At 40.7% G+C, this 22,977-nt stretch overlaps 1 protein-coding gene across 1 annotated transcript; it reads right to left on the reverse strand.

Moving 5' to 3' along the window:
* Window positions 1-1,318: 1,318 nt before the first annotated feature.
* Window positions 1,319-20,714, reverse strand: map1b (microtubule-associated protein 1B). The gene is made up of 7 exons (XM_084935627.1): window positions 20,279-20,714; window positions 18,522-18,623; window positions 11,346-11,428; window positions 10,515-10,655; window positions 5,196-10,335; window positions 4,700-4,938; window positions 1,319-3,643 (listed from the first exon to the last, which is right to left on the reverse strand). The coding sequence occupies exons 1-7, from the start codon at window positions 20,460-20,462 to the stop codon at window positions 3,488-3,490; spliced, it is 6,045 nt and encodes a 2,014-aa protein (XP_084791753.1). The 5' UTR covers window positions 20,463-20,714; the 3' UTR covers window positions 1,319-3,487.
* Between the last annotated feature and the right edge of the window lie 2,263 nt (window positions 20,715-22,977).

The raw sequence follows: 22,977 nt of genomic DNA on the forward strand, positions 1-22,977 counted from the left end.
AGCAACTCAGTGCATGAAAATATGTCTATGTAGAAAGGCAACAGCAAACTAAAAAAATAAGCGATGCCATGCAGAAGAGCACTGCTGAACACACAGCACCTTGAAACTTCAAGCAGATGAGCTACAGAAGCAGAAGATTGCACCGGTTGCCACTTCTGTTAGCTAAGAACAGGAAACTAAGGCTACAGTTCACATCAGTTGACCAAAAGTGGACAACAGAAGACAGATGGTAAATTCAGAATTTAGCAAAAAAAAATAAAAGCATGGATCCATCCTGGCTTAGGCTACTGGTGGCAGGCTGCTCATGGTATAATGGTTTGAGGGATATTTTCTTGGCCTTAGTGCCAGTTGAGTATTGTTTAATTATTTAAACACGATTGCCTACCTGACTATTGTTGCGTACCATGCCCGAACCTTTGTTATGATAATGTGTACCCATCTTCTGATGGCTGCTTCCAGCTCAATAACACACGATAAGAAGATCAGATCATCTGAAACTGTTTGCTGGAACATGACAGTGAAACTTTACTGTACTCAATTTGTCTGTCTGCACAGTCTCCATATCTCAATCCGCTAGTGCACTTTTGGGATGTGTAATTTTTGCATCACTTATGTGTAGCCAACAAGTTTGCAGCAGCTATGTGACGCTATCATGACAATATGGACCAAAATCTCAGGAGGAATGTTTCCAGAACCTTGTTGAGTCTATGCCATGAAGAATTAAGGGAGTTCTGAAGGTCCAGCATAGTTTTATCACGGTGTAGCTCTGTCAGCAGCTCTGTCCTGGACAGTCCCCTAGAATCCAAGGTGGGTGTGAGGAGGGTGTCCATTATGGACAACACTCTCATTGCCTGCATGAGACTGTGGAGGACATGAGCAGCTCATTTAGCACATACATACCATAATATACAATATATGTGTGTATATTATCACCCCCACTGCACTTTATGTACATATGAAAAACTCTCTGAGGGTATTTGACTGTATATAGCAGCCATTTCTAAATAGCACAAACCACTCTTGTATAGTTTTTTTTGGTTTTTATATTTGTATACTATTTTTCATATTTATTCATTTTTCTTTTTTTAATACAGCTGTAATTCATCCTGACTCATTCCTGCTACTGTAACAACAACAGTTTCCCCAGTGTGGGATTAATAAAGTCTGTCTCTGTCCAATTATTAAGTAGTAAATGTCTAGTAAGAGCAGACGTTATGCCTGGATGACTTCATCTACCTAATGAATTTGTACAAACATGAGTGGTTGTCAAAGGATCTGACTTTCTTCTGGTGTAAGAAAGAAAAACATACCAAAAGTCTTATTTTTTCAACAGATTTTATTGTGGTTGTTTTTTTAATGTTTGTTCCTTAGTAGTGGTTCCTCTTACATTAGATTCACCATATGGGTAGAGGAAATATTGCACACAAACATCAGAAAGCACTAAGGAGTATTTTTTACTTGAAACTAAGTCCTATAAGTTACATATGAGTCCGGGGAAAAAGGGCAGAGACGATCGATGCAAAGATCACAAGACACCTATACCACACAGCTGCAGACAAACATTATTAAAGTTCTCCTGGGAGAAAGATCAGGAGACAAGGCAGATAAAGAGACAGAGAGAGAAAAAAGAGAAAGTGCAGAGAAAGAAGAGAGAGAAAAGAGTAGTGTCAGTTCAAAGTTTGCAGGTTGCTGTTTGCTCGACAGTAAGGTTGTAGTGTTAGCTTCAGGTTGACCTGCAGGAAAACTGCATTATTGTGGTATCATGAACACCTGGCATCACTCGACTCATATCTCGTACCGTTTGTGTGTCGAGTGAATAGCCCCAAATATGAAAAGCCTGTTTGAATTGGTAAATGTTTCTCCAGAAGCTGGCCTGTCAAAGTTGATCTGTTGTCTCTGTACTGTTAGTTTGTTATGTGTCGTGTTTGTGTTTAAAGTGTCTAGTCTTGGTTTTACATACTTTCATCTAAAACACACAAGTCACTCACTTTCACCTCTGTGTGCTGCCCCTCCACGAGAGAAAAAAGCTTCTACTAGAAGCTGATTCCCTTCTCATTCGTGACTAATTTTTCAGCCTCCTTATGCTGAACCCTCCACCTAGAAAATCTACAATGTGCTGCATTCAGTATCATGTTTATATCAACACTGTGCCACTGGCGATTCCTTGGAGCGTAGAATACATGTGTCATGGCACAATTTGCGAAAACCCTAAAATGCTCCTCAAATGTCTTTATTTAGCCTACGTAGCCCTGTTGGTCTTAAAGAAAATTTGAGCAAAACCCCCATGAAAAAAAGGAAAAAAATACTAATTTATCATAACTCATGCATGTCTTCCAAACACTTCATCTGCCACAAAGCTATTTATAATTATAGTACAATGCTTTAGAAAAACAAGACATTTTAAGGTTTATGAAAATATCCTGCTTCACCAGCTTTCCAGTGGGAAAAGGCTAGCTCCCCCCATTGCGCATTGATTACATACAAAACGTTCATAAGAAACAAGATTGGATATTCTTTTCTAGAAAGAACTTAAAATCTGTAAATAAATCAGCAAGCTGAAATAAAAGGCATTCCTCTTTGTAGATTATGCAGATGTGACAAAGACAGGGGAGAGCGCCATGAAGCAACTTCCTGTTGCACAGTGTAAAAGGCTGCCTGGACGATCAAGCACGTTAACTGAAATTTAAACGTAATAACTTACTTATACACAGACAGCGGTGTAAACCAGACAAAAACAGACGCTAAATCAATTAAAATCCAGCCAGCTCAAAAAAACAAAAAACGCAGAGAACATTTTCATAACGGTGGAGCAATCTGATTTGCCCGTAATGAATAAGATAAGTTAGACATCATTAATGTTAATCAGTGTTCAGTGTCCATTCAAGCTGAATCATATTTGCTATCTTTCAACTCTATAACCTTTTAACATCATTCTTAGGATTGACTCCCGGTGCTTGAAGCCACCTGTCTAATCTGCAAGATCTGTGCCACTTCTTATACATTCACTTTAATTCCCTAAGGCAGTAACAGAAAACATGTTATAGTTATCCTTTGGTGTGGATAACAGACATTTTCTTTTTCAAAACATACCAGATGTAAAGTAGTTGTATTTGCTGAAAGTGGTTAGGCTGATTGAAAGCTTTCTCACGTATGATGTGGGGATGCAGAGGAAACTCGATACATCAACAACAACATCATTTCCTTGAACTTCACTAGACTCAGCATAACTGGACAATCATAGCTTGGCTGGTTTATTTGGTTTCCTATCTCCCCCAGTACTCTACCTGCATGAAACATCACCCTTTGTATGGACTCCTTCAGAGCTGATCTGTGTTACTGTTAGTACATAGGAGGAAAGTTTGGTGATCAGTCCTTGTTGCCGATATTTATTTCATTCTGTGTTTAGGTGTCTGCTTAGGTTTTATGCTACATGAATTGGTTTTCTTACTTAAAATTGGGACCCTTCCTGATCTCTCAAGGAACAGGCCTACATTTCTATCTTACAAGCTGGGAAGGATTCGTCCTGCATGACAACAGTGCTGCTGCTGGCCAGTACCATGATGTTCAACTCCTGTTGCTTGTCATGAGTCTCCTGGTACCACTCTCTCATCACATCAGTGTCATGGGTTGGAATGAGCGTAACCTAACATGGGCGACAAAGAGACTCAACTGAAATGGCATCTTGAATTTAAATAATCATATATATAAACATTAACTTTAGTTGAAGCAGAGGTTTGTTTGTTTTTTTGTTTTTTATTTTTGCTGTACCGTAAATAGAAAAATGCTGCAAAAGCACACAAAACACAATGGAAATAGAAAAGAAATGATGCAAAAGCTGAAAACAATTAAAAATCATGATACAGAACAGAAGTGTTGAAGAGGAAACCATATTGTGTGTTGCAACGAGGTGTGTCTGATAGCACTGTGTTGATGTTGGTCCAGGATCTGCACTGCAAATGATGAATCACATTGTTGTAAAACCATAGCTTTGCAATGTCAGGAAAAAATGCATTTGTTTACACAAAACTCTCTTCTGGAACAAATGGTAAGCATTTTAAGTGTTTTCTTTTTTATTAATTATATTATCAAGTTAAGTTTGCTGTTATCCAAATTTAGGTTACTCATGCTGCTTTGCTAGTGATACTTTTAAAAACATGAACTAATTTCTTGGATAATGCTAACTGAATGCTCAGACATCGTCATTGGTCAGTTACAACATTGCTCCTGGACTGAAATTATTATGAATTTAGAGAAACAACACCACCTGGGATATCTGATAGTGCATGGAACGGCTGCGGAAGTGAAGTGACAAGGTAACAGTAACAGTTTGCTAATAGCAAACAATGTATTAACAGTATTATATGAATCACAGAAAATACACCTGACTTCTGCAACACTGATGAACCCTGTGCTTCTGTTAAGCATGTCTCAGTGCAGTCCTTTGCATGTTTTGGTTTCTGTCACATGTGCTAGTCTGTGACATTAGCGTATCCCCAGACACGCCTCTGTTGTGTTTTGTGAATACTCAACTTCTGCTGTGTTTTTTTTCCATTTCCATTGCATTTTATTCAGCATCTGTTGTGTTTGGTGCACTTTTGCAGCAATTTTCTCTTTCCTGGTGTTTTCTTAAGTTGCAGTCCATTTGACCTCTTGGACCACTGTATTGCATTATTACATTATATTAATACTTGGTACTTACTTGCATATTGTTTCCCCACTGGGCTTTTCCTTCAAGCAAAGCATCAAGGACAGCCCGATTGGGTTCCTGAACTGCCTGGTCATTGCCACTTACTACATAGTAAGAGGACCGCACACGCTTAAAGAACTCAGCATCCACATTTTTGGCACTGCAGTGATTAGGGATGTAAACCAAATCCATGTACATAGGAGGACAGTTTGGTAGAGATGTCCCACCTGATACTTTTCCACTTCCTGTACCTGAAAAAAATGTAAATTTGCCTCAGATGACATTAGGAAAATAATAAATAAAAACAAAAGATACTGTGCCACAAATAGATGTCAAAAACTGATATGTGATACACTATATATATGTGTGTGTGTGTATATATATATATATATATATATATATATATATATGTATATGTATATGTGTATATATATATATATATGTATACGTATATGTATATGTATATATATATGTGTATATATATGTATATATGTATATAAGTGCTCACCTGATGTGGTGCTTTTTACCCCTCTGGAGGCAGAGGTATTGGTTGCATTTTTGGCATCTTTCCCTTCTCCTACACCCTTCTTTGGAGAGGCCGTCTTTGAGTCCTTCACTTTTGATAGACCAACCTTTCTAGATGGTGATGAAGATTTTTTGGAAAGTTTTTTCTTGTTGGGCTTTTCGCCTCCTTCTGTGTTAGCATTGTGGAGGTTTTCTTCAGCCTTGAGGGCCTCTGGATCGACCATGCAGACGTCATGGTGACCTGAAGATGGAGCAGGGTCCCTGAGTGCAACGGGAGGAGGATCAGCATGCCTGTAGGTGAGGGTTCTGTCAGTAGGCAGAGTCTCAGAGTCATCTTCAGAGTCAATGTTTGCATCTGCTGTAATTGAGGGGCACTCTTCTGTCCCTGGTGGAACATCTGAATCTGTCTGGGAGGGAGCAGATTCACTAATGGATGTTGGCGGTGTCTCCTCACATTGCCTGGTGTAGAGCTTACCTCCTGGTGGTGGAGGTCCTCCTCCTGACTTGGCCAGAGGTTTCTCATCGTCCAAGGCATTCTCTTCATTGATGAAATACTCCAAAGGGTTAGGGTTGATGAAAGATGGGGAGAGTTCTGTTTTGGGGTGACGGTATTCACATGAAGTAACTAGGCAGAGGTCCACATCTGTCTTAGATGGAGCACAGGGGCTCCTCTTAGTGGAGTCTGGGTCTTTGGAGCCACAGGCAGAATTATACTGATCACAAGAGAGTGGCAGATGTGATGGGGAAGGAAGTTTAGGGCTCACAGGGGATTTTTTCTCAAATGTATAATCCTCACATTTAAAGGGATTAGTTTCCTTTGCCTGGAAAAGTGTCTCCTCTTTTGAAAGAGTGAAGGAAGAGGATGGGGAAGTAGCTTTTGGGGGTGAGGGTGACCTGTCATATTCTTGGTATGTGTCAGATTTATCAGCTATATCCTCCACAGATGGTGAAATGGGGCTGCTGCTTTCTTTACCTGCTGGGCCTCCAAGCACAGGGGATGGCTCACTGGAATGGGGAGAGTGGATTAGTGAGGTTGCTTTGGGGGTGACTGGAGACTTTTGTGTTTGCTCAACCACAGCACGTGTCATCTCTGTCATTTGGCATGGGGTTGTTGCAGAGGGAGTAGACTGAGATGCATCTGATGGGGTTGCAGAAGTGGCACAAACTGAATCATTTTCTTCAAAAAGTGATGGATTTTCCACTGCAGAGGTTGGGTCTCCAGATGCTCTTATGTCAGTTGCATCTGAAGGACTGTAGTCAACCTCAGTTGGGCCATTTTCTGTAGCACGTGAGCTGCCCACTGATGGGTGCTCTGGGGACTGCTTGCTGAAGTCCAGGGCTAAGGAATGGTCAGGGGATTCCTGACCAAACTCTATTGACATGGTAGAGTGCTCTGGGGATTTTGTATCCTGCATCTGTGTCCTGCTTTTTGTTTTGGGGGAGATGTCTGGGGAGATTGACATTGGCCTTGGGCTATCATCCTTGGATGGAGATCCCTCTGCCTCATGGAAAGTGGTTGGGGTCTGAACCACAGAGACGGACAAAGAGTCATCTACTTCAGTTGAGTGAGGAGAGCCCACTTCGGCATGAAGGGAAGGAGAGTCCGTGGTTGGTTCTGGCAAAGAGCTGGTGGCCAGGGAAGCTGTGGATGCTGAAGCTAAATGTGAGAAAGTGTCCTCTGCTACTACTTCCTCCAGAGGAGTTCCAGACTTATCTGATGTAGTGCCCTCTGAAATTGACATTTTACTCTCTTCTTTGAACGCTGTAAAAGGGTTGATGTCTGATTCATGTTTGGTCAGTGGTGCTGAAAACAAGACGGAATGACTGTTTTCTCCTGTTTTCTTAGCATCTATATCAAAGGGGGACTTTTCCTTCTTTGTTGGAGAATCAGGTTCAGCTATTGGTGAGCTCTTTGATGAGGATGCTACCCTCTCTACTGGGGAGGAACTTTCTAGTTCCTGTTCATGAGGCTCTGGGGTAACTCTGTTGGAGGAATCTTCTTTATCACTTGTAACCTCCACAATTACTGGACCCTGTTCTTTTCTTTCTTCTGATGCAGTTGCCAGAGCTCCCGCTTTTTCATCTACGGGTGACTGATAGTAGGGAGTGTGACCAGATGACTGAGGCGAATTAGCACCTTCTAATGTCTTGTCCTCTGGGCTAATGGAGGAATCTGCTGTTGCTCTGGTGTATCCTGCCAGTGTGGTGGATAATTCTATTGGAGGAGCAAACACTGATGGTGAATCAGATATATCCTTATTGTCAACTGAGGGAGATCGCACAAAAGGTACTGTTGTGGATACTGAACTGAGTTTAGATGAATCAGCATCATACTGATCCGTGGCAAAGCATTTAGCTTTTCCTGCAGAGAGAAAATCCTTAGAGAATTTATCTTCTTCTAGAGATGAAGGCGGAGATATTGTAGAAGCAGAATGGTTGTAGTCTTGACCTTCAGTGGCATCACTCTGAGAGCGATTTAAACATGGGATATCCTGAAGTTGAGAGAGCTTCTTTCTGTCACACTCTGATGTGCCAAACCTGCCAACATCCCGTGATGGAGACTCATTCTCGTCATTGGTGGCTTCATCGCTCATAATGTCCCTGGGAGTCATCATCTCATCCATCGGAGTAGGCACACTAGAGATTTCAATGGTGGACTGGGTGTGGCCAGATGTGACAGTGTAATCTTCAGGAGGTTCGTCTCTGTTCTCTTCATCGGAGGCTGTTGAACTCTCAAAGCCAACTGGCACCATTTCATCATGGATAGACACAGCTGGAGACACTGGTGAGGACACTTTAGGTGAAGCAGATACAAACAGATTTTGATTCTCTGTTTCTTTTTGACTAATGAAATCATTTTCTACGTTGTTGTTTTCAGCACTAACTTGTTTCATTTCAGCATGTTTCTCTTGGTGTTCTTCCACACTGGGAGGAAGATTATTTTTAACCAGTTCTGCTTTCTGTGGTTCATATATTTCTTCAGTCTCTCCTTTCTCTTCATAATCCCCTCCCTCAGATGTCTCCTCCATCACAGTGCCCTCATCATCAAACTTCTCTGATACACTTCCATTGATTTTTCCCTTGAGTACTTGTTCATCTGGAGTCTCTCCACTTTCTCCTTCCACCTCAGTTGTGGTTATACCTTCATCAACAGACTCTAATGCCTCAGGTGACTCTTTGGTTTGAATCACGTCTTCATGGTGTATCATCACAGTCTCCTTTTCCACATTTTGTTCAACTGTTGCATCGTCCTCCATCAACTCTTCAGCTCTGAGCTCTTCAAAGTCCTTAGTGAGGTCCTCTGGTGAGGACATCAGAGATCTTTCTTCCTCTGGATCCACTGTCACTGGAGCAGCACTAGCTTCCACTTTGGTGGCATCCTCTTTTGTCTCCTTCTTTTCCACCTTTATCTTTCCTTTGTCTTTTAACTTTGATGGACCTCCTGAATCTTTCTTTGAAGCATCATCTTTTTTCAGAGGCTTTGGTTTGAGATTCTTTACTTCACCTGCAGCAGATGCCTTTTTTATATCTTTTAATGGCCTTTTGGCATCTTTCTTTTGCTCTTTCTTTTCTTCTTTCTTCTCTTTCATAGGTGAGTCTCTTCTGATATCCTTTTTTAGACCTTTCTTTGCATCCTCTTTTTTCACTTTTTCATCTTTTTTGCTTTCTTGTTTGGGGGTTTCATCTTTTTTTGCTACTTCTTTTTTAACCTCCTTTTTCTTTTCCACAGACGCTTTGGCCTCCTTTTTAACAATCTTCTCTTTTTCAGCTTTTGGTTTCTTTTTTTCTGGCGTTTCATTTTGGGCAGCTTGCTCTGCCTTTGCTTTTGATTCTTTCTCAGGTGCCTTTCCCTTTTTCAGTGGGACTTTTTCTTTTTTCTCCATCTTTTGTGTTTTTTCACGAGCTGATTCTGCATCAGCCTTTGCCTTTTCTGGTGTTTCCTCAGTGGAATCCTTCCTGATGTTTTTGACTGGTGAAGGCTTTGGGGTAGACTTGAGGCTCTCTTTGCTGTCTGTTCGGTGTTTCATCTTGGCTTGCTTCAGTGTCGGTGTTGATGGCATGTTAGCAGACACTGCTTTTTGAATATAAACGGGCTGCTTCAAGAAGTCCAGGTGCTTAAGCTTTTCTAAACCTTCAAAAATATGATGCTGGGTGGCATTTCCAGGAAAGAGAACACGAACAACTTTATCTGAGGGATTTGCAGGGTGCCACACAATGAGTGAAGCAATGGAAATCATGTGAGAGAGAGGGAACTCTGATTCTTTTCCATTCGGGAGCAGGATGGAAGTGGTGTCCTTTTCACTTCCTGTCCACTGTTTTATGAAGTGCTGCATGTCCTTGCTGTTCTTTGATGGATTAAGCACATACATCTCAAGCTTGCCCACGCCCATTTTCTGAAAAAGTATGATCGGTTCTATAGTGTTTCCTACAGGTCTTTGCAAAGGCTCAGTCCGTAAATTTAGTTTGTTAAGAAACTGCTGAGTGAAAGCTGCCTCCTCAACATTTCTGCGCACTCTGTAATTGGGTTCAGGATTGTCCAGGTTTTCGGGAAGATTCACAAACACAATGCCAATATCTGGAGAAATCATGTTCTTCACCCAGTCGCTGTTTGCTGTTGAACCCTGCGACTGTTCCTCCTCGAGCTCTGCAATCTTCCTCAGCAGCATGCTATTGATGCCCGGAAGATTGTCGTCACCGATGTGGGTCAGGAGAATGGAGTCCACCCGGTCTAGATGTCTCACCAGCTTCCAAAAACACGACTTTCTGTCTGAACCTCCATTGATTAGCATGTTGAAGCCGTTGACAGCAAAGAGAGCGGAGTCACCGCGACCTCCGGGGAAAATGTAGCAGCATGGTTTGGAGAGCTTGAGGAATCCACCTGAGGTTGGTGGTTCTAACATGTCAAAAGGAGTTGGGATCTCTACAGATTCAGATAAGTACTCTGTGAACTCTGAGAGGCCCTCCATTTCAGGAAGGATGAGAGTGGAGTTTAGTTTAATGTTAATGAAGTCCTGCAGATTGTGTTTGTCCAAGTTGGAATTTTTCCATTCGCCTTGTTCGGGGCAGGAGAGAGTGAGGTTGGCTTTGTTTGCTGGGTGAATGGTGCTGAGCAATTCACCAATCTGGCCATGAGAAAAAATGATTAATGGAATCAGTAATGCACTTACAATGATTTCAGGTTCAGTATGTGTCTGTAAGTATATGGGTAGACCACCACACATTTTTTTCTCATTCTTTTTTTACCTTTCAATAACCATTATGTAAATGTGTCATAAGAAGAACCCTCCCCATGTTTGCTCACCTCTTGGTCAGTGAATATGTCTATGAAACTGAAAAATGAGAACAATCCAGACTGAAGGATCAGCTCCCCGGTGTTTTCAGAGCATTGTCCTGACAAGACCAAAAGTTTGTGTCTGGCAGTGTCAGAGATCATCAAACGCACCTAGAAAGGAGAAAAAAAATATACGTTGTCTGTGCACTGATTTGTTCAACAGTAGATAATAATTTATATAAACTTGGAGACTATTTACTGCAGCTGCAGTCCTTCTCCTCAAAATAATTATATTAAAAAGGAAATAAAGAAGCTCAATACTTATGCATTTAGCTTAATGATAAATGTACTAGAAATACCACCAGCTTCAAGTCACTTATTTCCATTAGCTAATTAGCTTAATTGTTCTCTTACTGTCTATTGTACTGTCATCACTCTATCTCGCTGTCCTTCACTATTTCTGATGTTCTTTTTATCTACTTCAGCACCATCAGTTTCTCTGGGCGGCTGGCCAAATCACTCCTGCTGTGCTCTGTGATATTATAAGTGCAGAGTGTGACTGCAAACAGGGAGGGAGTGAAGGAAACAACGAGAAGGCGCAATTCCTGATCCTCTCATATTTTTATTCTCCTTGAAGTTAAGCGAAATCCAAAATCTGTGCTTGCTATCCCGGCAATAAAGAACACATCAGTCCAGGTTCTTAGATTTCTTATTACACCCCCCCCCCATTTTTGGTTCTTAGTCACATCAGCAAACACACCGGGCTGAATAATTACCTGTTCTAAGATTTAAATATTTTGTAAATGCTGATGGGAGAATAATGGGAAGAAGCTATAATTTCTAGTAGGAAAAATGTTTTACCTCGGTACTGACGGCTTCATCTGAAGGGTTGATGAGCACAACGGTCTCCAGAATATTACTTTTGTGGTGAAGAATTCTCTGACCTGAAAAGAAAACAGAAAATAGATATAGTAAAATAAATGATTAAATATAAACTCATGCTATGAGTTATATATAAACCCTGCTGTGAATATAATTAGATAGAACCAAGAGGCATAATCAATCTACAGAGTAGCCGACCAACAGAAAACTGTGTATCAGATACAGCCTCTCAGTAATGATGATATCCTACTTTATTGCATAAAAGACAGGAAAAGAAGGAAAGTATTTACTAATTTGCCAACCAAACCAATTGGCTGATTATTCAAGGAAATAATTGGATTTATCATTTAATAATTGTAAAAATTATTATTATTATTGTATGATCTGCTGTACAATATAAAGCGCCAATAAAATAAAATTTAATTGAATTAAAAATCAAGTATTTTTTTGCCCCTGTGCTTATTAATTTATAGCAAATTAATTGCTAGAATAATTAAAACTGCAACAATTTCCTCTCTGAAAACACAATCGTTGCACCTGTTTCATGTCTACTCTGCTAACCTGAATTTCAGTCTCTGTAACCTACATTAAAAGATGGGGAGCATACAGTATTCACCTTTTTGCCTTAATATTTGATCATTAGCATGATTATTGTCATCATAATAAGATAAAACTGATTACAAAGCTGTAATGAATCTCCACTCCTCTGGTTCTTATAAGGACACATCAGCACTCTGCAAATTTATCAGACGCTGGCAGCTGCAGTGTGGCTGTGTAAACGTGTGGTTTCTGCAGAGGAAAGTGCTTCATTTTGAATCCTGCTCCTTGAAAAAAAAAACTTGTTTTAAAGCTGAAATCCTCCTTCGTTAACCTTTGTTGTAAGACACCAGTTTACCAGTCAGCTTATGTAAGTGACACAAGAATAATTTCTCTTTGATCTTTTTGAATTCATCATTATAAAACTCTCCTATTAATATTCATATATTAACAGCAATGACTGATTTTTCATGAAATATACATATTTCTATTACACATGTTCTATTGCCTTGTTCTTCACTGTTCATGCAGGAAATTTAAGTGGCCAGACATTTACATAAATTTGTTGTTTGTTTTAATCACATGATTCTTTTAACACATGTACATACACGTTTGCTGTTTACTTTTAGCTTGTCAGTTCTGCAGCTGTTCCGTCACATTTTTTGTCTCCCCACAAATACTTATATTGTGTTTTATTATTTTATTTATCTATTTATTTATGTTTTGCAAGCTCTTGCAGCTTTTTTCTATTTACGTTGTGCTTTATTCAACTTGCAGTGCGTTTGAACTCCCAGTTTCTATAATAACCCTGAGTTCTTTGTAACAGTTATACACTAAAGACACAAAATAAAAATTATTATTAACATTACTGATTATTCTGCCAATTAGTTTCTGCCTGTAATAACTGACCAAATATCTATTTAAAAATGTCTATCAAATTTCCCCAAATATAAAGATGATGCTTTAAACTGGCTACTTTATTCAACAAACAAATGTTTACATACTGCAAGGTTAAAGGACATGTTTCATTAGTTTTGTTCAAAAAAATTTAAATGTGTCCCAATTATTTGTCAATTACTGACTAGCCACTTCTTTTACAGTGCTACACAACTCCAGTCAGACTCGGCCTCTGTGAGAGGACAGACAGCACCGACATGGCTGGGTTATTATCTGCCTCACTCTAACACCCAGTAACGATTTGAACTCTGACAATGGCCACTAAAAATAGTTGAATCTGCAGCAGTTTGAGAAAGGTAATATTTCCTCTCTCATGAGACGGAGTGATTAGACCATAGGTGTCAAACTCTGGCCCGTGGGCCAAATTTGGCCCGCAGCCTAATTACATTTGGCCCGCGAAGCCATACCAAATTACTATTAGAGCTGGCCTACTGGTATTATACAGCTAATATATATATTGTTTAGTATTAAGCTTTGCTTGTTCCATATTCAGTTTTTCAGCAAAACGTGTTTGAGTCCATAAGAAAAGATTCATTCTTATATCTGGAGGAATAAATATATTTCAATAAATATTAACGTTAGCCCGCGATTTTGTTTCAGTTCTGGATTTTGGCCCACTGTGTATTTGAGTTTGACACCCCTGGATTAGACAGAACACGAACAGTGTTGTGACAGGCCCGTGATCAATCTTCTAGGTTTTGGTTGATTGATTATGACTGTGACCCCACTGTGCGTGTGTGAGGGGGGTTTGGCTGTCCTCTGGCCCAGCGGATGAGACATGAACATGGTATCTTTAGCTTCATTATCCATCCCTACATGTCAGGCTTCACTCAGTCAACCCCACAGACCCTTTGTTTCTCCTCACTGTCACCAACATCAAGCATCAACTGATATCAAACTACAAGACACAGATCTTATTTTTATTCATTTATTTCAGTCAAAACAAACAAACAAAAAAATGTTGCTGCTATAATGGAAAGACAAAGGATGAGAATCTGCTTTGTGTGAAGTGCTTGGATCCAGACTGTAAATTCAGAAGCACGGTGTTGAAGACTGAGTGTGGCTTGTCCCTGGAGACGCAATACTCCAGCAGCTATCTGCCTGCTCGGCTGATTCCTCCATACATATTTCATATAGCAGCAGATTCTCATGAAGCAATGCACAACCATTAACTCTACTGCTTCACCCCAGAGAGTTATCATGCCTTATAGAAAACACTCTCATTCACTGCTGTGTTTCCTACACAGTAAATGACTGCTGGGGTCTAATAATCTCGGGGGTTCAGTAAAAACTGAAATAATGGTTCGAGGTTTTGTTCCCTCCCAGGCATTTGTCAGTTCTGTTTTTGGGGGTGTGGATGGAAAAAAAAAAAAGAATTCTTCTAGAATGATTGTAATCTAGAGATTTTGTGTAAATTCAACATCATGACAGAACCTTAAACGACAAAAGGGTCATTGCTTTCATTTTTGAGTGCATAGTGGATATTTTCCGACAGAATCTATTGAAAACCTTAAATGTGTGTCATTTTTTTCCAGTGAGCAGGCAATGAATGCATCAGCTTTATTTGTTTCTTTTATTTCTAGTGTTGGTACATTCATCTTTGAGATGTGAACAAGCTGTTGGTGATTTCTGTCAAACCGATGGGCCTCGTGAAAAACAGTTTTCCTTTGCACCTGCATTTTACCGGCATGTTGAAGATTTGTGTCTGTCTACTACAACCATCATAAAACCCCTGCTACTCAGGGGGTGGAAAAACCTTCACTAAAACCCATTCTGAGGAGGCAGTGGTCTGACCGGTGCTCCTCTAAGATCAACTGTGGAAACACTTTTCAGCGATCTGTGAAATGAGAGAACAATCAATCCCTAAAGTCTATTTTTAATTCTGCTCGTGCTGCTGTAAACAAAGCCATATCTGTAACCGCTAATGCAAAAGAGACGCATCTCTTTTGTCTTTGTCCCTCTTCATGGGTTACGCCCTGCTTACTGGCCTTTTATGTGATGAAATAGAAAGTATAGCACAGCACTCCCCACAGGAAAAAAACCAAACTATCCATCACCACCGCCATGTGTCTGATTTAACTCATCAAAAAGTGACAGATTGCACACAGGAGCTTGTTTGACCCTGACAATTACTTTGATCGATATGAAAATCCTTAAAACCCAGTGCGTCTCTGTCTCAGCGGGAGGCGAGGTAATGTGACATGCATCGCTAAACATTCTCCTTCTGGCTGAATAGGAAGAGGACGACCAGTTGGTTTTGCCCTCTCTGCAACTGACCGAGCCAGATGGGAACATCAATGAGGATGGCACCCCACCAAAAATAGATCAGTGGAACAACTAAATTCAGCACCTCCTTCCTTTTGCTTTAAAGCAAACCGCACATTTAAGGACAAGGACTGGATCTGCTCCTCTAGATCCCCAGTATTGTGTGTGTCAGCAAGTGTATTTCATATCAAAACAGTGACGTCCAGCAGAGACACTGGCAAAATGTTTACGGTGACTTTTGGATTTGTCTCCAACCAAGCATATATAACATGTGTGGTAATGGAGCTAATGGCAATGATCCAGCTATTAACTTGAAAAGCAGTCGATCACCTGTGGCACCATATTGATTCTCACTGCCAGCATTCAGCTTTTAACATCTTCATAGTCATTACTGTAGGAATTAGCCCATGCAATTGAATGACAAGCTGCCAGATGAAAGGCAGTTATTATTACAATTTTTTTTCTATTGCAGTGCTTATAATATCAGGGGATGTGGGACTTTTTATGATGCAGGCGAATAAAACTGCTGATCTGCAGTTGGAGTCAGGAATGAAGAGAAAACAGACCATTAGGAATATTTTCTTCTCTGACAAATGAATAAAAGTCAACACAGTTTTTAAATATCATCGATCATAAATTGCAGTCTTGTCTTCAAGAATCTCATTAGCAAGGCTTCTTCATGGATTTGTGGTTTAGACATGTCTTTTGAGGCTTCACTGCTGTCTGCACTGATGGCAGAGTGATGGGAAATCTATAAGTAAACAGAAGTGTCATATGTCTATAAAGGAAAGGCAGGTGGTCTCCCATCTAGCCTGCTCTTCTTCCTCTCTTTTCCTTGTTACTGTGAGGTCCAGGCATCCTGTGCGCCACGTGATTGACAGTTCGTCGTTCATCAAGCAGACAGGTAATTGCATTTGCCCTCCTGAGCCAGATTTCATCCGCTGGTTTTCCTCTAAAGAATAATCTCTAAGCAATGAATGAAACCACCCTACCAGCTAAAGAGAAAACTCAAGAATGCAGCATTTAAAGACGTTTCATTGATTTTTCTTTATTACAGCTAAGGGTAAGTCCCACTGAAATTCAACTCATAAGCTCAACTCACTACACAGCCCTCCGAGAACCGATGCTGATTCATTTCTGACAAGATGCTTGATACAAATTCTGTTAGCAAGGATTAACTATTTTTTTTTAACCTTTTATGTTTCACTCAGCTTCGATGTTGTTTCCTGTTAAATCCTAATTTATAATTAATAAAGTCATATCAAGCATAGTTTTAATTCAGGCACAGGGGTGCCTGAAGGTCACGGTCACGGCTGCAATTGGAGCAGATCAATTCATCTCAGTGCCAGCCCACCTCTACTGATGGCTCAACTTCTATGAGTCCAAAGGACAAATCTCATGTAAGAAGTGTATTTAAGCTGCCATAGCATGCCCATAGTGTGCAAGTGCAAGCTGCTTTGCAGCCCATTGCCAATTCAGCTTCTAGCTGCTGCTCCTGATAATATACACCTTTCTGTGAAAAAGTATGGGGAGGTACCGCATCCATCCAATTCAATTCAGTTTAATTTATATAGCAACAAATCACAACAACAGTTGCCTCAAGGCAATACAAAGCACTACAATTATTTTAGAGAAAACCCCACCAGTCAGATGAGCCCCTATGAGCAAGCACTTGGTGACAATAGGAAGTAAAAACTCCCTCCAACAGGAAGAAAACCAGAGTGAGGGGAGAAAGGTTGGACAAAATCCATCCAACCTCCATCCTCTTAAGAGGTTTTCCCATTTGGGGTGTGGTGGGACTGGAGCCTATAGAAGAGTTCGCTGGTAACACCCTCCAGAGACCACTAGTCTTAGATCACTTAGCATGGGCTAACACAGAGACAGACACCTATGGACAATTTAGAATCACCGATTAACCTAGCATGCATGTCTTTGGACTCTGAGAGGAAGCCAGAGTACCTGGAGTGAACTCACGCAGGCTCCAGGAGAACACACAAACCTCACAGACAGTAGAAGGAACCCAATCAGCCAGCGGGTTTGAACCAGAAACCCTCTTGCTCTTGAAGCACCAGTACTAAGCACAGTGCACCAGGTGACAGAAGTGATGTCATTATTATTTTTAAATCTTTTTTTTTAAATTAACAATATTATGATTCAAAAGTTTAAAATATATATCTGTGAATTAAAAAGAATCATGACATTTTACATAAAACCCTACAAACCCGTCAAATTGTACAGTTCACATCAAGCTGAAATCAAAAATTTAAAAAGGTAAAAAAAAAGAGTTGCCAAAAGGAAAGAAATACAATATGAGAAAATAACATTATTGATTTTTTGCCTGCCAAGACATTGACTCTCAAAGTGTTCTCTTCATTCTGCTGCGTGTCTCTCTGTGTGACCTTGCTTATTTATCACCCCAATCTCTCTTCAGCCTGTTCTTACTCCATTATTTCCTCTCCTCTCACCACCCCACCCGCCTGTGTCATTGTCTTTCTTTAAAAGCCCTTCCCCTCACCCTCTTGCTCCCTGAGTCCTCCCCGTTCCCCTCCCTTCTTTATTTTCATGGACAGACACCGCCACTAGGGATTCGACATTGCTAATTACTCCCAAATCAACTGTGCATCTAGTTGCAAGGCAACAGCACACTGGAGGAAACGGCAAGAGTGGAGGATGGGAAGACGGGATAAAAGGGAGTGTGAAGCTGGAGTGCTGTTAAATGTCATTCTGGATGAATCCTGCCTCTCAGATGACTGTATTTCATTTCTGAGATTTGATACAGGGATATTAATGCATTAGAATCGACCTACTGATTTAGTTTGCAGCCACATTTATCGGCTTGATCAATCTATTAAACATCTAACCACATACGAAGCTGGTCGTTCTCAATGTGGAGCAGAAGCTTTAACTGCTGGGGACTGTCAAGGCCATGTTGCCTACTGATAGACCACATGTCCTGCCACACTGAATGTGTTTCATCTTCATACAGACTCCTTCACTTTGCAAATGACACAAAGGTAAAAGTGCCTTGCAAGAAAATGCTGACAGGGTGTATCCTGTGCAATAAAGCCTACGTGTTTAGGATTCCACAAGGAAGCTATAGCTGACTTAGATGTAATGGTGGACACTGCTGAGAAACGCAGCTATGAAACTGTAAATACTCAAGTACTGTGCTTCACAACATATTTTATGACAGGGGTAGATTGAAATAAATTAAAATAAAAAAGGGGGTCTTTTATATAGTGATTGTTTTTACTTTTAATACATTAAGCGTATTATTTCTCACATGACTGCAAAAGTGTATGTCTTTGGTTTCTGTTTACGACACAATGGAAGCTGTTAGAAAAATCTCAAGACATTAATCGGTGTGAAACGTTGTGGCATAAATTTCCAGTTTACCTCTGACATCTGCAGAGAAACGAGCCGAGTGTCTGGACACAAACAGCTTGAGTTCCTGGTCCAGGTTGCAGTCAATTAAGTTGGCGTCCCACGAGCGGATCCCTGCAACACAAGCACACAAGCACAAACAAAACTGTGAAAAGTCACCTTCCCTCGTGAATTATCTTCCTAAAATTTACAGGAAAATCTTGGCACGAGCAAGGATTGACTTTTAATTTGGCAAGAGGAATGAAATCTATAATAGGAAATATGATGGTGCCAGAAGCAGGGACGACCTCTGTTGTGCTGACTCATTGCGGTGTCATCCTCTCTATAATTTTGCAAAGCCAAGGCCTAATGAAGGCTTCCGAGAAGTTATTTGATAGCAGCAGTGAATCAGTGTTACTCTGAGGTGAACAACAGACGATGGGCTGAAAACACTTATTTTAGCAACAGGGCCTAAACCTTAAAAAAATAAATGACAGCATAAGTTATTTATTGAATTTTTTTCCCACCCAAGGTCAAGTGTAAAGTTGACAATACACACACACAGAGAGAGAGAGAGAGAGAGAGAGAGAGAGAGAGAGAGAGAGAGAGAGAGAGAGAGAGAGAGAATGACTGTGGCCCCAACAGGTTCATCTCAAAAGTAACCTCTTATTTTTTTTAATTAAAGAAAAATTATTTATTCATTTTTTGTTTGGTACATCTGTATACATCATCAGCAGATTTAACCTTTAACAAAGAGCCACACCTACTCTGTGCTTTTACTCTGATAGTGCCTGGAAAATCTAGAAGTGTGCAGGGTAAAGATAATATGAACCCATCTTAGTTTTACGCCCACGCAGATACTGCGCCATTGCCCCCCCCCCCCTTACAAACAGTGCACTATGGCCAGTGAGGCAGGCCTGTACAGCAGCTGTAGCCTTTCTAAAAAACGCCCCGCTTCACTTTGAAGATGGGTCCTCCTGGCTTTCCGTAGGGACCGCAGTGCGGACCGAGCCACGCCCACAAGCCGGTGTGTGGGATGAGAGAGAAAGCTGGATGCAGGAGGGTAGTGATGGAGAAATATTCCCACGGGGATGAAGAGGGAATTCGTTGATTGTAATTCAAGGGCGCGTACTGTAGCAGTCTCGAAACGCAAACTGTCAACTTCACGACACAAACCGAGAGAAAACTCTCGTTTCCTCCTTCAGGCCGTGAACTGTGACACAAAAGCAAGGTGCTGCGAGAGACCCTCAGAAATCCGATTCGCTTCACTGCACTGACGCACAATCCGAATTGGATGCTGAATCATTGCTCGTCAGCTTCATAACAGCACCAGGCCCACGTGTGTTGTGGCTGGCAACAACTGAACCCACTGATATTATGTGATAGAAAATAAATGATCCAGAACTGCCCCTGAACGCGGTTGTTGGTGGGTAAAATACCCGAGGGCGAAGATGTAGTGATTATTTTCCTCTAGCTCACAGTGATGTTACTGGGAGGGGCTGACAGATAGCACCACCGCAGTCTACTTCAAACAGCTGCCCAACAAATAACACTCCGACTGTGTTCATTACTCGTTGACACGCGTAATTCCTCACCACCATTCACAAAGCAAAGCGCTGCAAATAACTACAGCTCCAAAAAAGAAAAAGAAAAAAAGAATAAAACCCCCGCACAGATTATGTGACTTTATGCTGCCAAACTTCCAGTCTATCCGTCTCCGTTCCAGTTGTTTTGAACACGTCAAGAGGAGCTCTCTGGCCTACACCCCCTTTCACAAAGCCCCATCTTACCTTTCTCTATGTCCGCAATGGCACACTTCAGATGCTCCTCCGTTACGATCTCTCCGATAACAACCAGCAGGTAGAATTTGCTGTCATTAAAGTGCTGCGAGGGGCTCGAGGATGTCAGCGACGCCCCGGTGTTGCTTTGGCCGCCTAAAGTCTCCATGTCTGCAGATTCAACCAGGGTTGCCATCCTCTCCTGCTGTCTATCTTCTCTTTTTTACGCCCCCGCTCTCTCGCTGTCTCTCGTTTGCGGATCCCAGCCTCCCTTTATTCGCTGCAGAGCTTTGAAGTGGTCTCCAGACATGCAAGTGCAGCCTTGATAGGAGTGGCCCTTGCTTTTTATACCAGCAGACACAGTGTCACATAACCGGGGAGAGACGAGGGCGCCGGAGGTTTTTTTTCGCATACTCACTCCACAGCTGATGTCATCCGCAACGAATCAAACGCATCCGGAAGTCACTGAGATTTTATGCTTTTCATTGTTTTCATCGGTGCTGGATCGGTGCTCCTCACTACTTGTTACTCCTATTAAAAAATACTTAGAGCACTGATGTTTCACCCCTCTGAGTTCAGTTTCTGATGTTGGGTTGTAGTAAACGAGTTGTAGTTCTGTAAGCGCAGTGAAAATCTTTATAGACCTTTCTGACGTGCTTTTTGAGATTCAGTTTTTAAACAGACTTTTCATTTACTTTAAACCGAGATTTCATCTTTTTATTTAATTGTTTTTTATTTAATTTTTTTTCCATGCCAAAACTATGATATTCAAAGACAATGAATGCAAATTGCAAGGACCGTACTCAAAGATCAGGGCAGAAAACCCCTGAGAGATTGACTGAAGCCATGGTAGCTATCCTTCCATCCACCCGTCCATCCATCCATGCATTTTGATAACCACTTATTTGCTTTATGATTGCTGGGGGGACTGTCACTGGGTGAGAGGTGTAGTACACACCAACAGGTCACCAGTCTGTTGCAGGGCTAAGTATTATATGTCCAGACACATCAAATCACTTCAAACCAAAAAAGTGTTTGGCTTCTAATCCTACAAATATCCTTTATGCATCTGTTCACAGTCCCTCTTTGATCTCCCATAGAGTCTACTAAAAAGTTTCAAGGGAGTCACTCGAGGAAAATTCTTTGATTCTTGGAATCTTACATCTCACAAAACACAAGTCTTCATGTGAAAGCAGTATCAGATATTAGGGTGGGTTAAGTCAGAAAACTACAAACAGAAAGCAAATGAGAAGAGTTGAGATCACAGGATTCCAGTCTGTCATATTTTCTTTGCAAGTGTGTGTGCTGTGTGTGTCTGTGTGTGTATGGTGTGTCTAGATGTTGAATGCAGTTGGCAGTGAATAATAAATAGTTCTGTCTTTTGATATGAACATAAAAGATGCTCCATTTTCCCAGGAGAATAATCCTACTTGCTAAACTTTGGCCTCTGTGAACACAAACAACTTTAAAACTACGTTTGAGCATTGCAAGAAAAAAAATGGCACAAATATGACAGAGACAGAAAGGGAGGTGTAGACCAAAAAACGAGTGAGACAGATACACATATACACGTGCGCACAAATCCAGAATTTCATTCTAGATTTCCCTCTGGCAAGCCTAATGGGGCCACTGCAGGTGTTTTATTGACTTAAAAATGCTACCAGGAGCAGGAATCCACTCAGCAGCTCCTGGATGTGAATATTTCAGAGGCTTTGTGGCGTGGTGGGTTGGGTTTGATTCTATTCTCCAAAGGCCATTGGAGGTCATATCAAACATTCATCATACACAGCTGGGAAAGAAGGATGCCATTAAAAATACAACACGGTGCCCCCAGAAGTCTCCCAGATACAGACAAGGACGAGATGGATGTGAGTGTGTGTGTGAGTGTGTATCTGTTTGCGTGGATTGAGGGGGATGGTGATGAATAGAGAGCCAATGGTAATTTGATAGACAGGAATGTATGATGTGTGTGTGTGTGTGTGTGTGTGTGTGTGTGTGTGTGTGTGTGTGTGTGTGTGTGTGTGTATGGACAAGCCATTTAAAAATGAACATTGAAAGATGTGAATGATTCAAAACCCAAACACTCACGTGAGTCTTACAAAACACCAAGCCCCATTTTGTTGGATGTTACTTAAAAAACAAACCAAAGAAGTGAAATAAACTGTTTAATTCATTTCTTTGGAAACCAAAGAAATGTGTTCTGGAAAAGAACAAAAGATGCATACAGTGGCTATCAGACAACAGAGGGTGGGGTAAGTTTATACATTGCATGTTTCTTTCATATTGTTACTTATCTGGTTTTGAACTTTGGTCTATTAAATGTTACATAATTTTGTAGCTTTTCAAAATGAATCACCTGCTTAATCAGAATCAGAATACTTTATTAATCCTGGAGGAAATTATGTGGTTACAGTGGCTCCAAGACAATAAGAACAGTAACAGACTAAAATCAATTAAATAATACAATGTTATTCATCACATGCACGAATACAATTTGAACTATTGTATGATTTAATTGATTTCAGTCTGTTACTGTTTTATTGTCTTGGAGCCACTCTAACCACATAATTTCCTTCGGGATTAATCAAGTACATTGCAAAGTTACTAAATTTAATTTACTCTAATATATAAAAATAGCTTAATTATAAATATCCAGAATATTGCAAAGATTAAATATGTATGACTGACATTTTACTCTAAACTGTAAAACT

The sequence above is a fragment of the Perissodus microlepis genome, chromosome 7 (assembly GCF_051167445.1).
Source record: "Perissodus microlepis isolate ML-2025 ecotype Zambia chromosome 7, ASM5116744v1, whole genome shotgun sequence".
Lineage (NCBI taxonomy): Eukaryota > Metazoa > Chordata > Actinopteri > Cichliformes > Cichlidae > Perissodus > Perissodus microlepis.

Coding starts and splice junctions, on each gene's coding strand:
- map1b (XM_084935627.1), bottom strand. CDS start 20,462: ATGGCAACCCTGGTTGAATCTGCAGACATGGAGACTTTAGGCGGCCAA. Junction 10,656..11,345: donor ATGAAGCCGTCAGTACCGAG/GTAAAACATTTT, acceptor TCTCCTTTCTAG/GTGCGTTTGATGATCTCTGA. Junction 10,336..10,514: donor ACATATTCACTGACCAAGAG/GTGAGCAAACAT, acceptor TCTCATGGCCAG/ATTGGTGAATTGCTCAGCAC.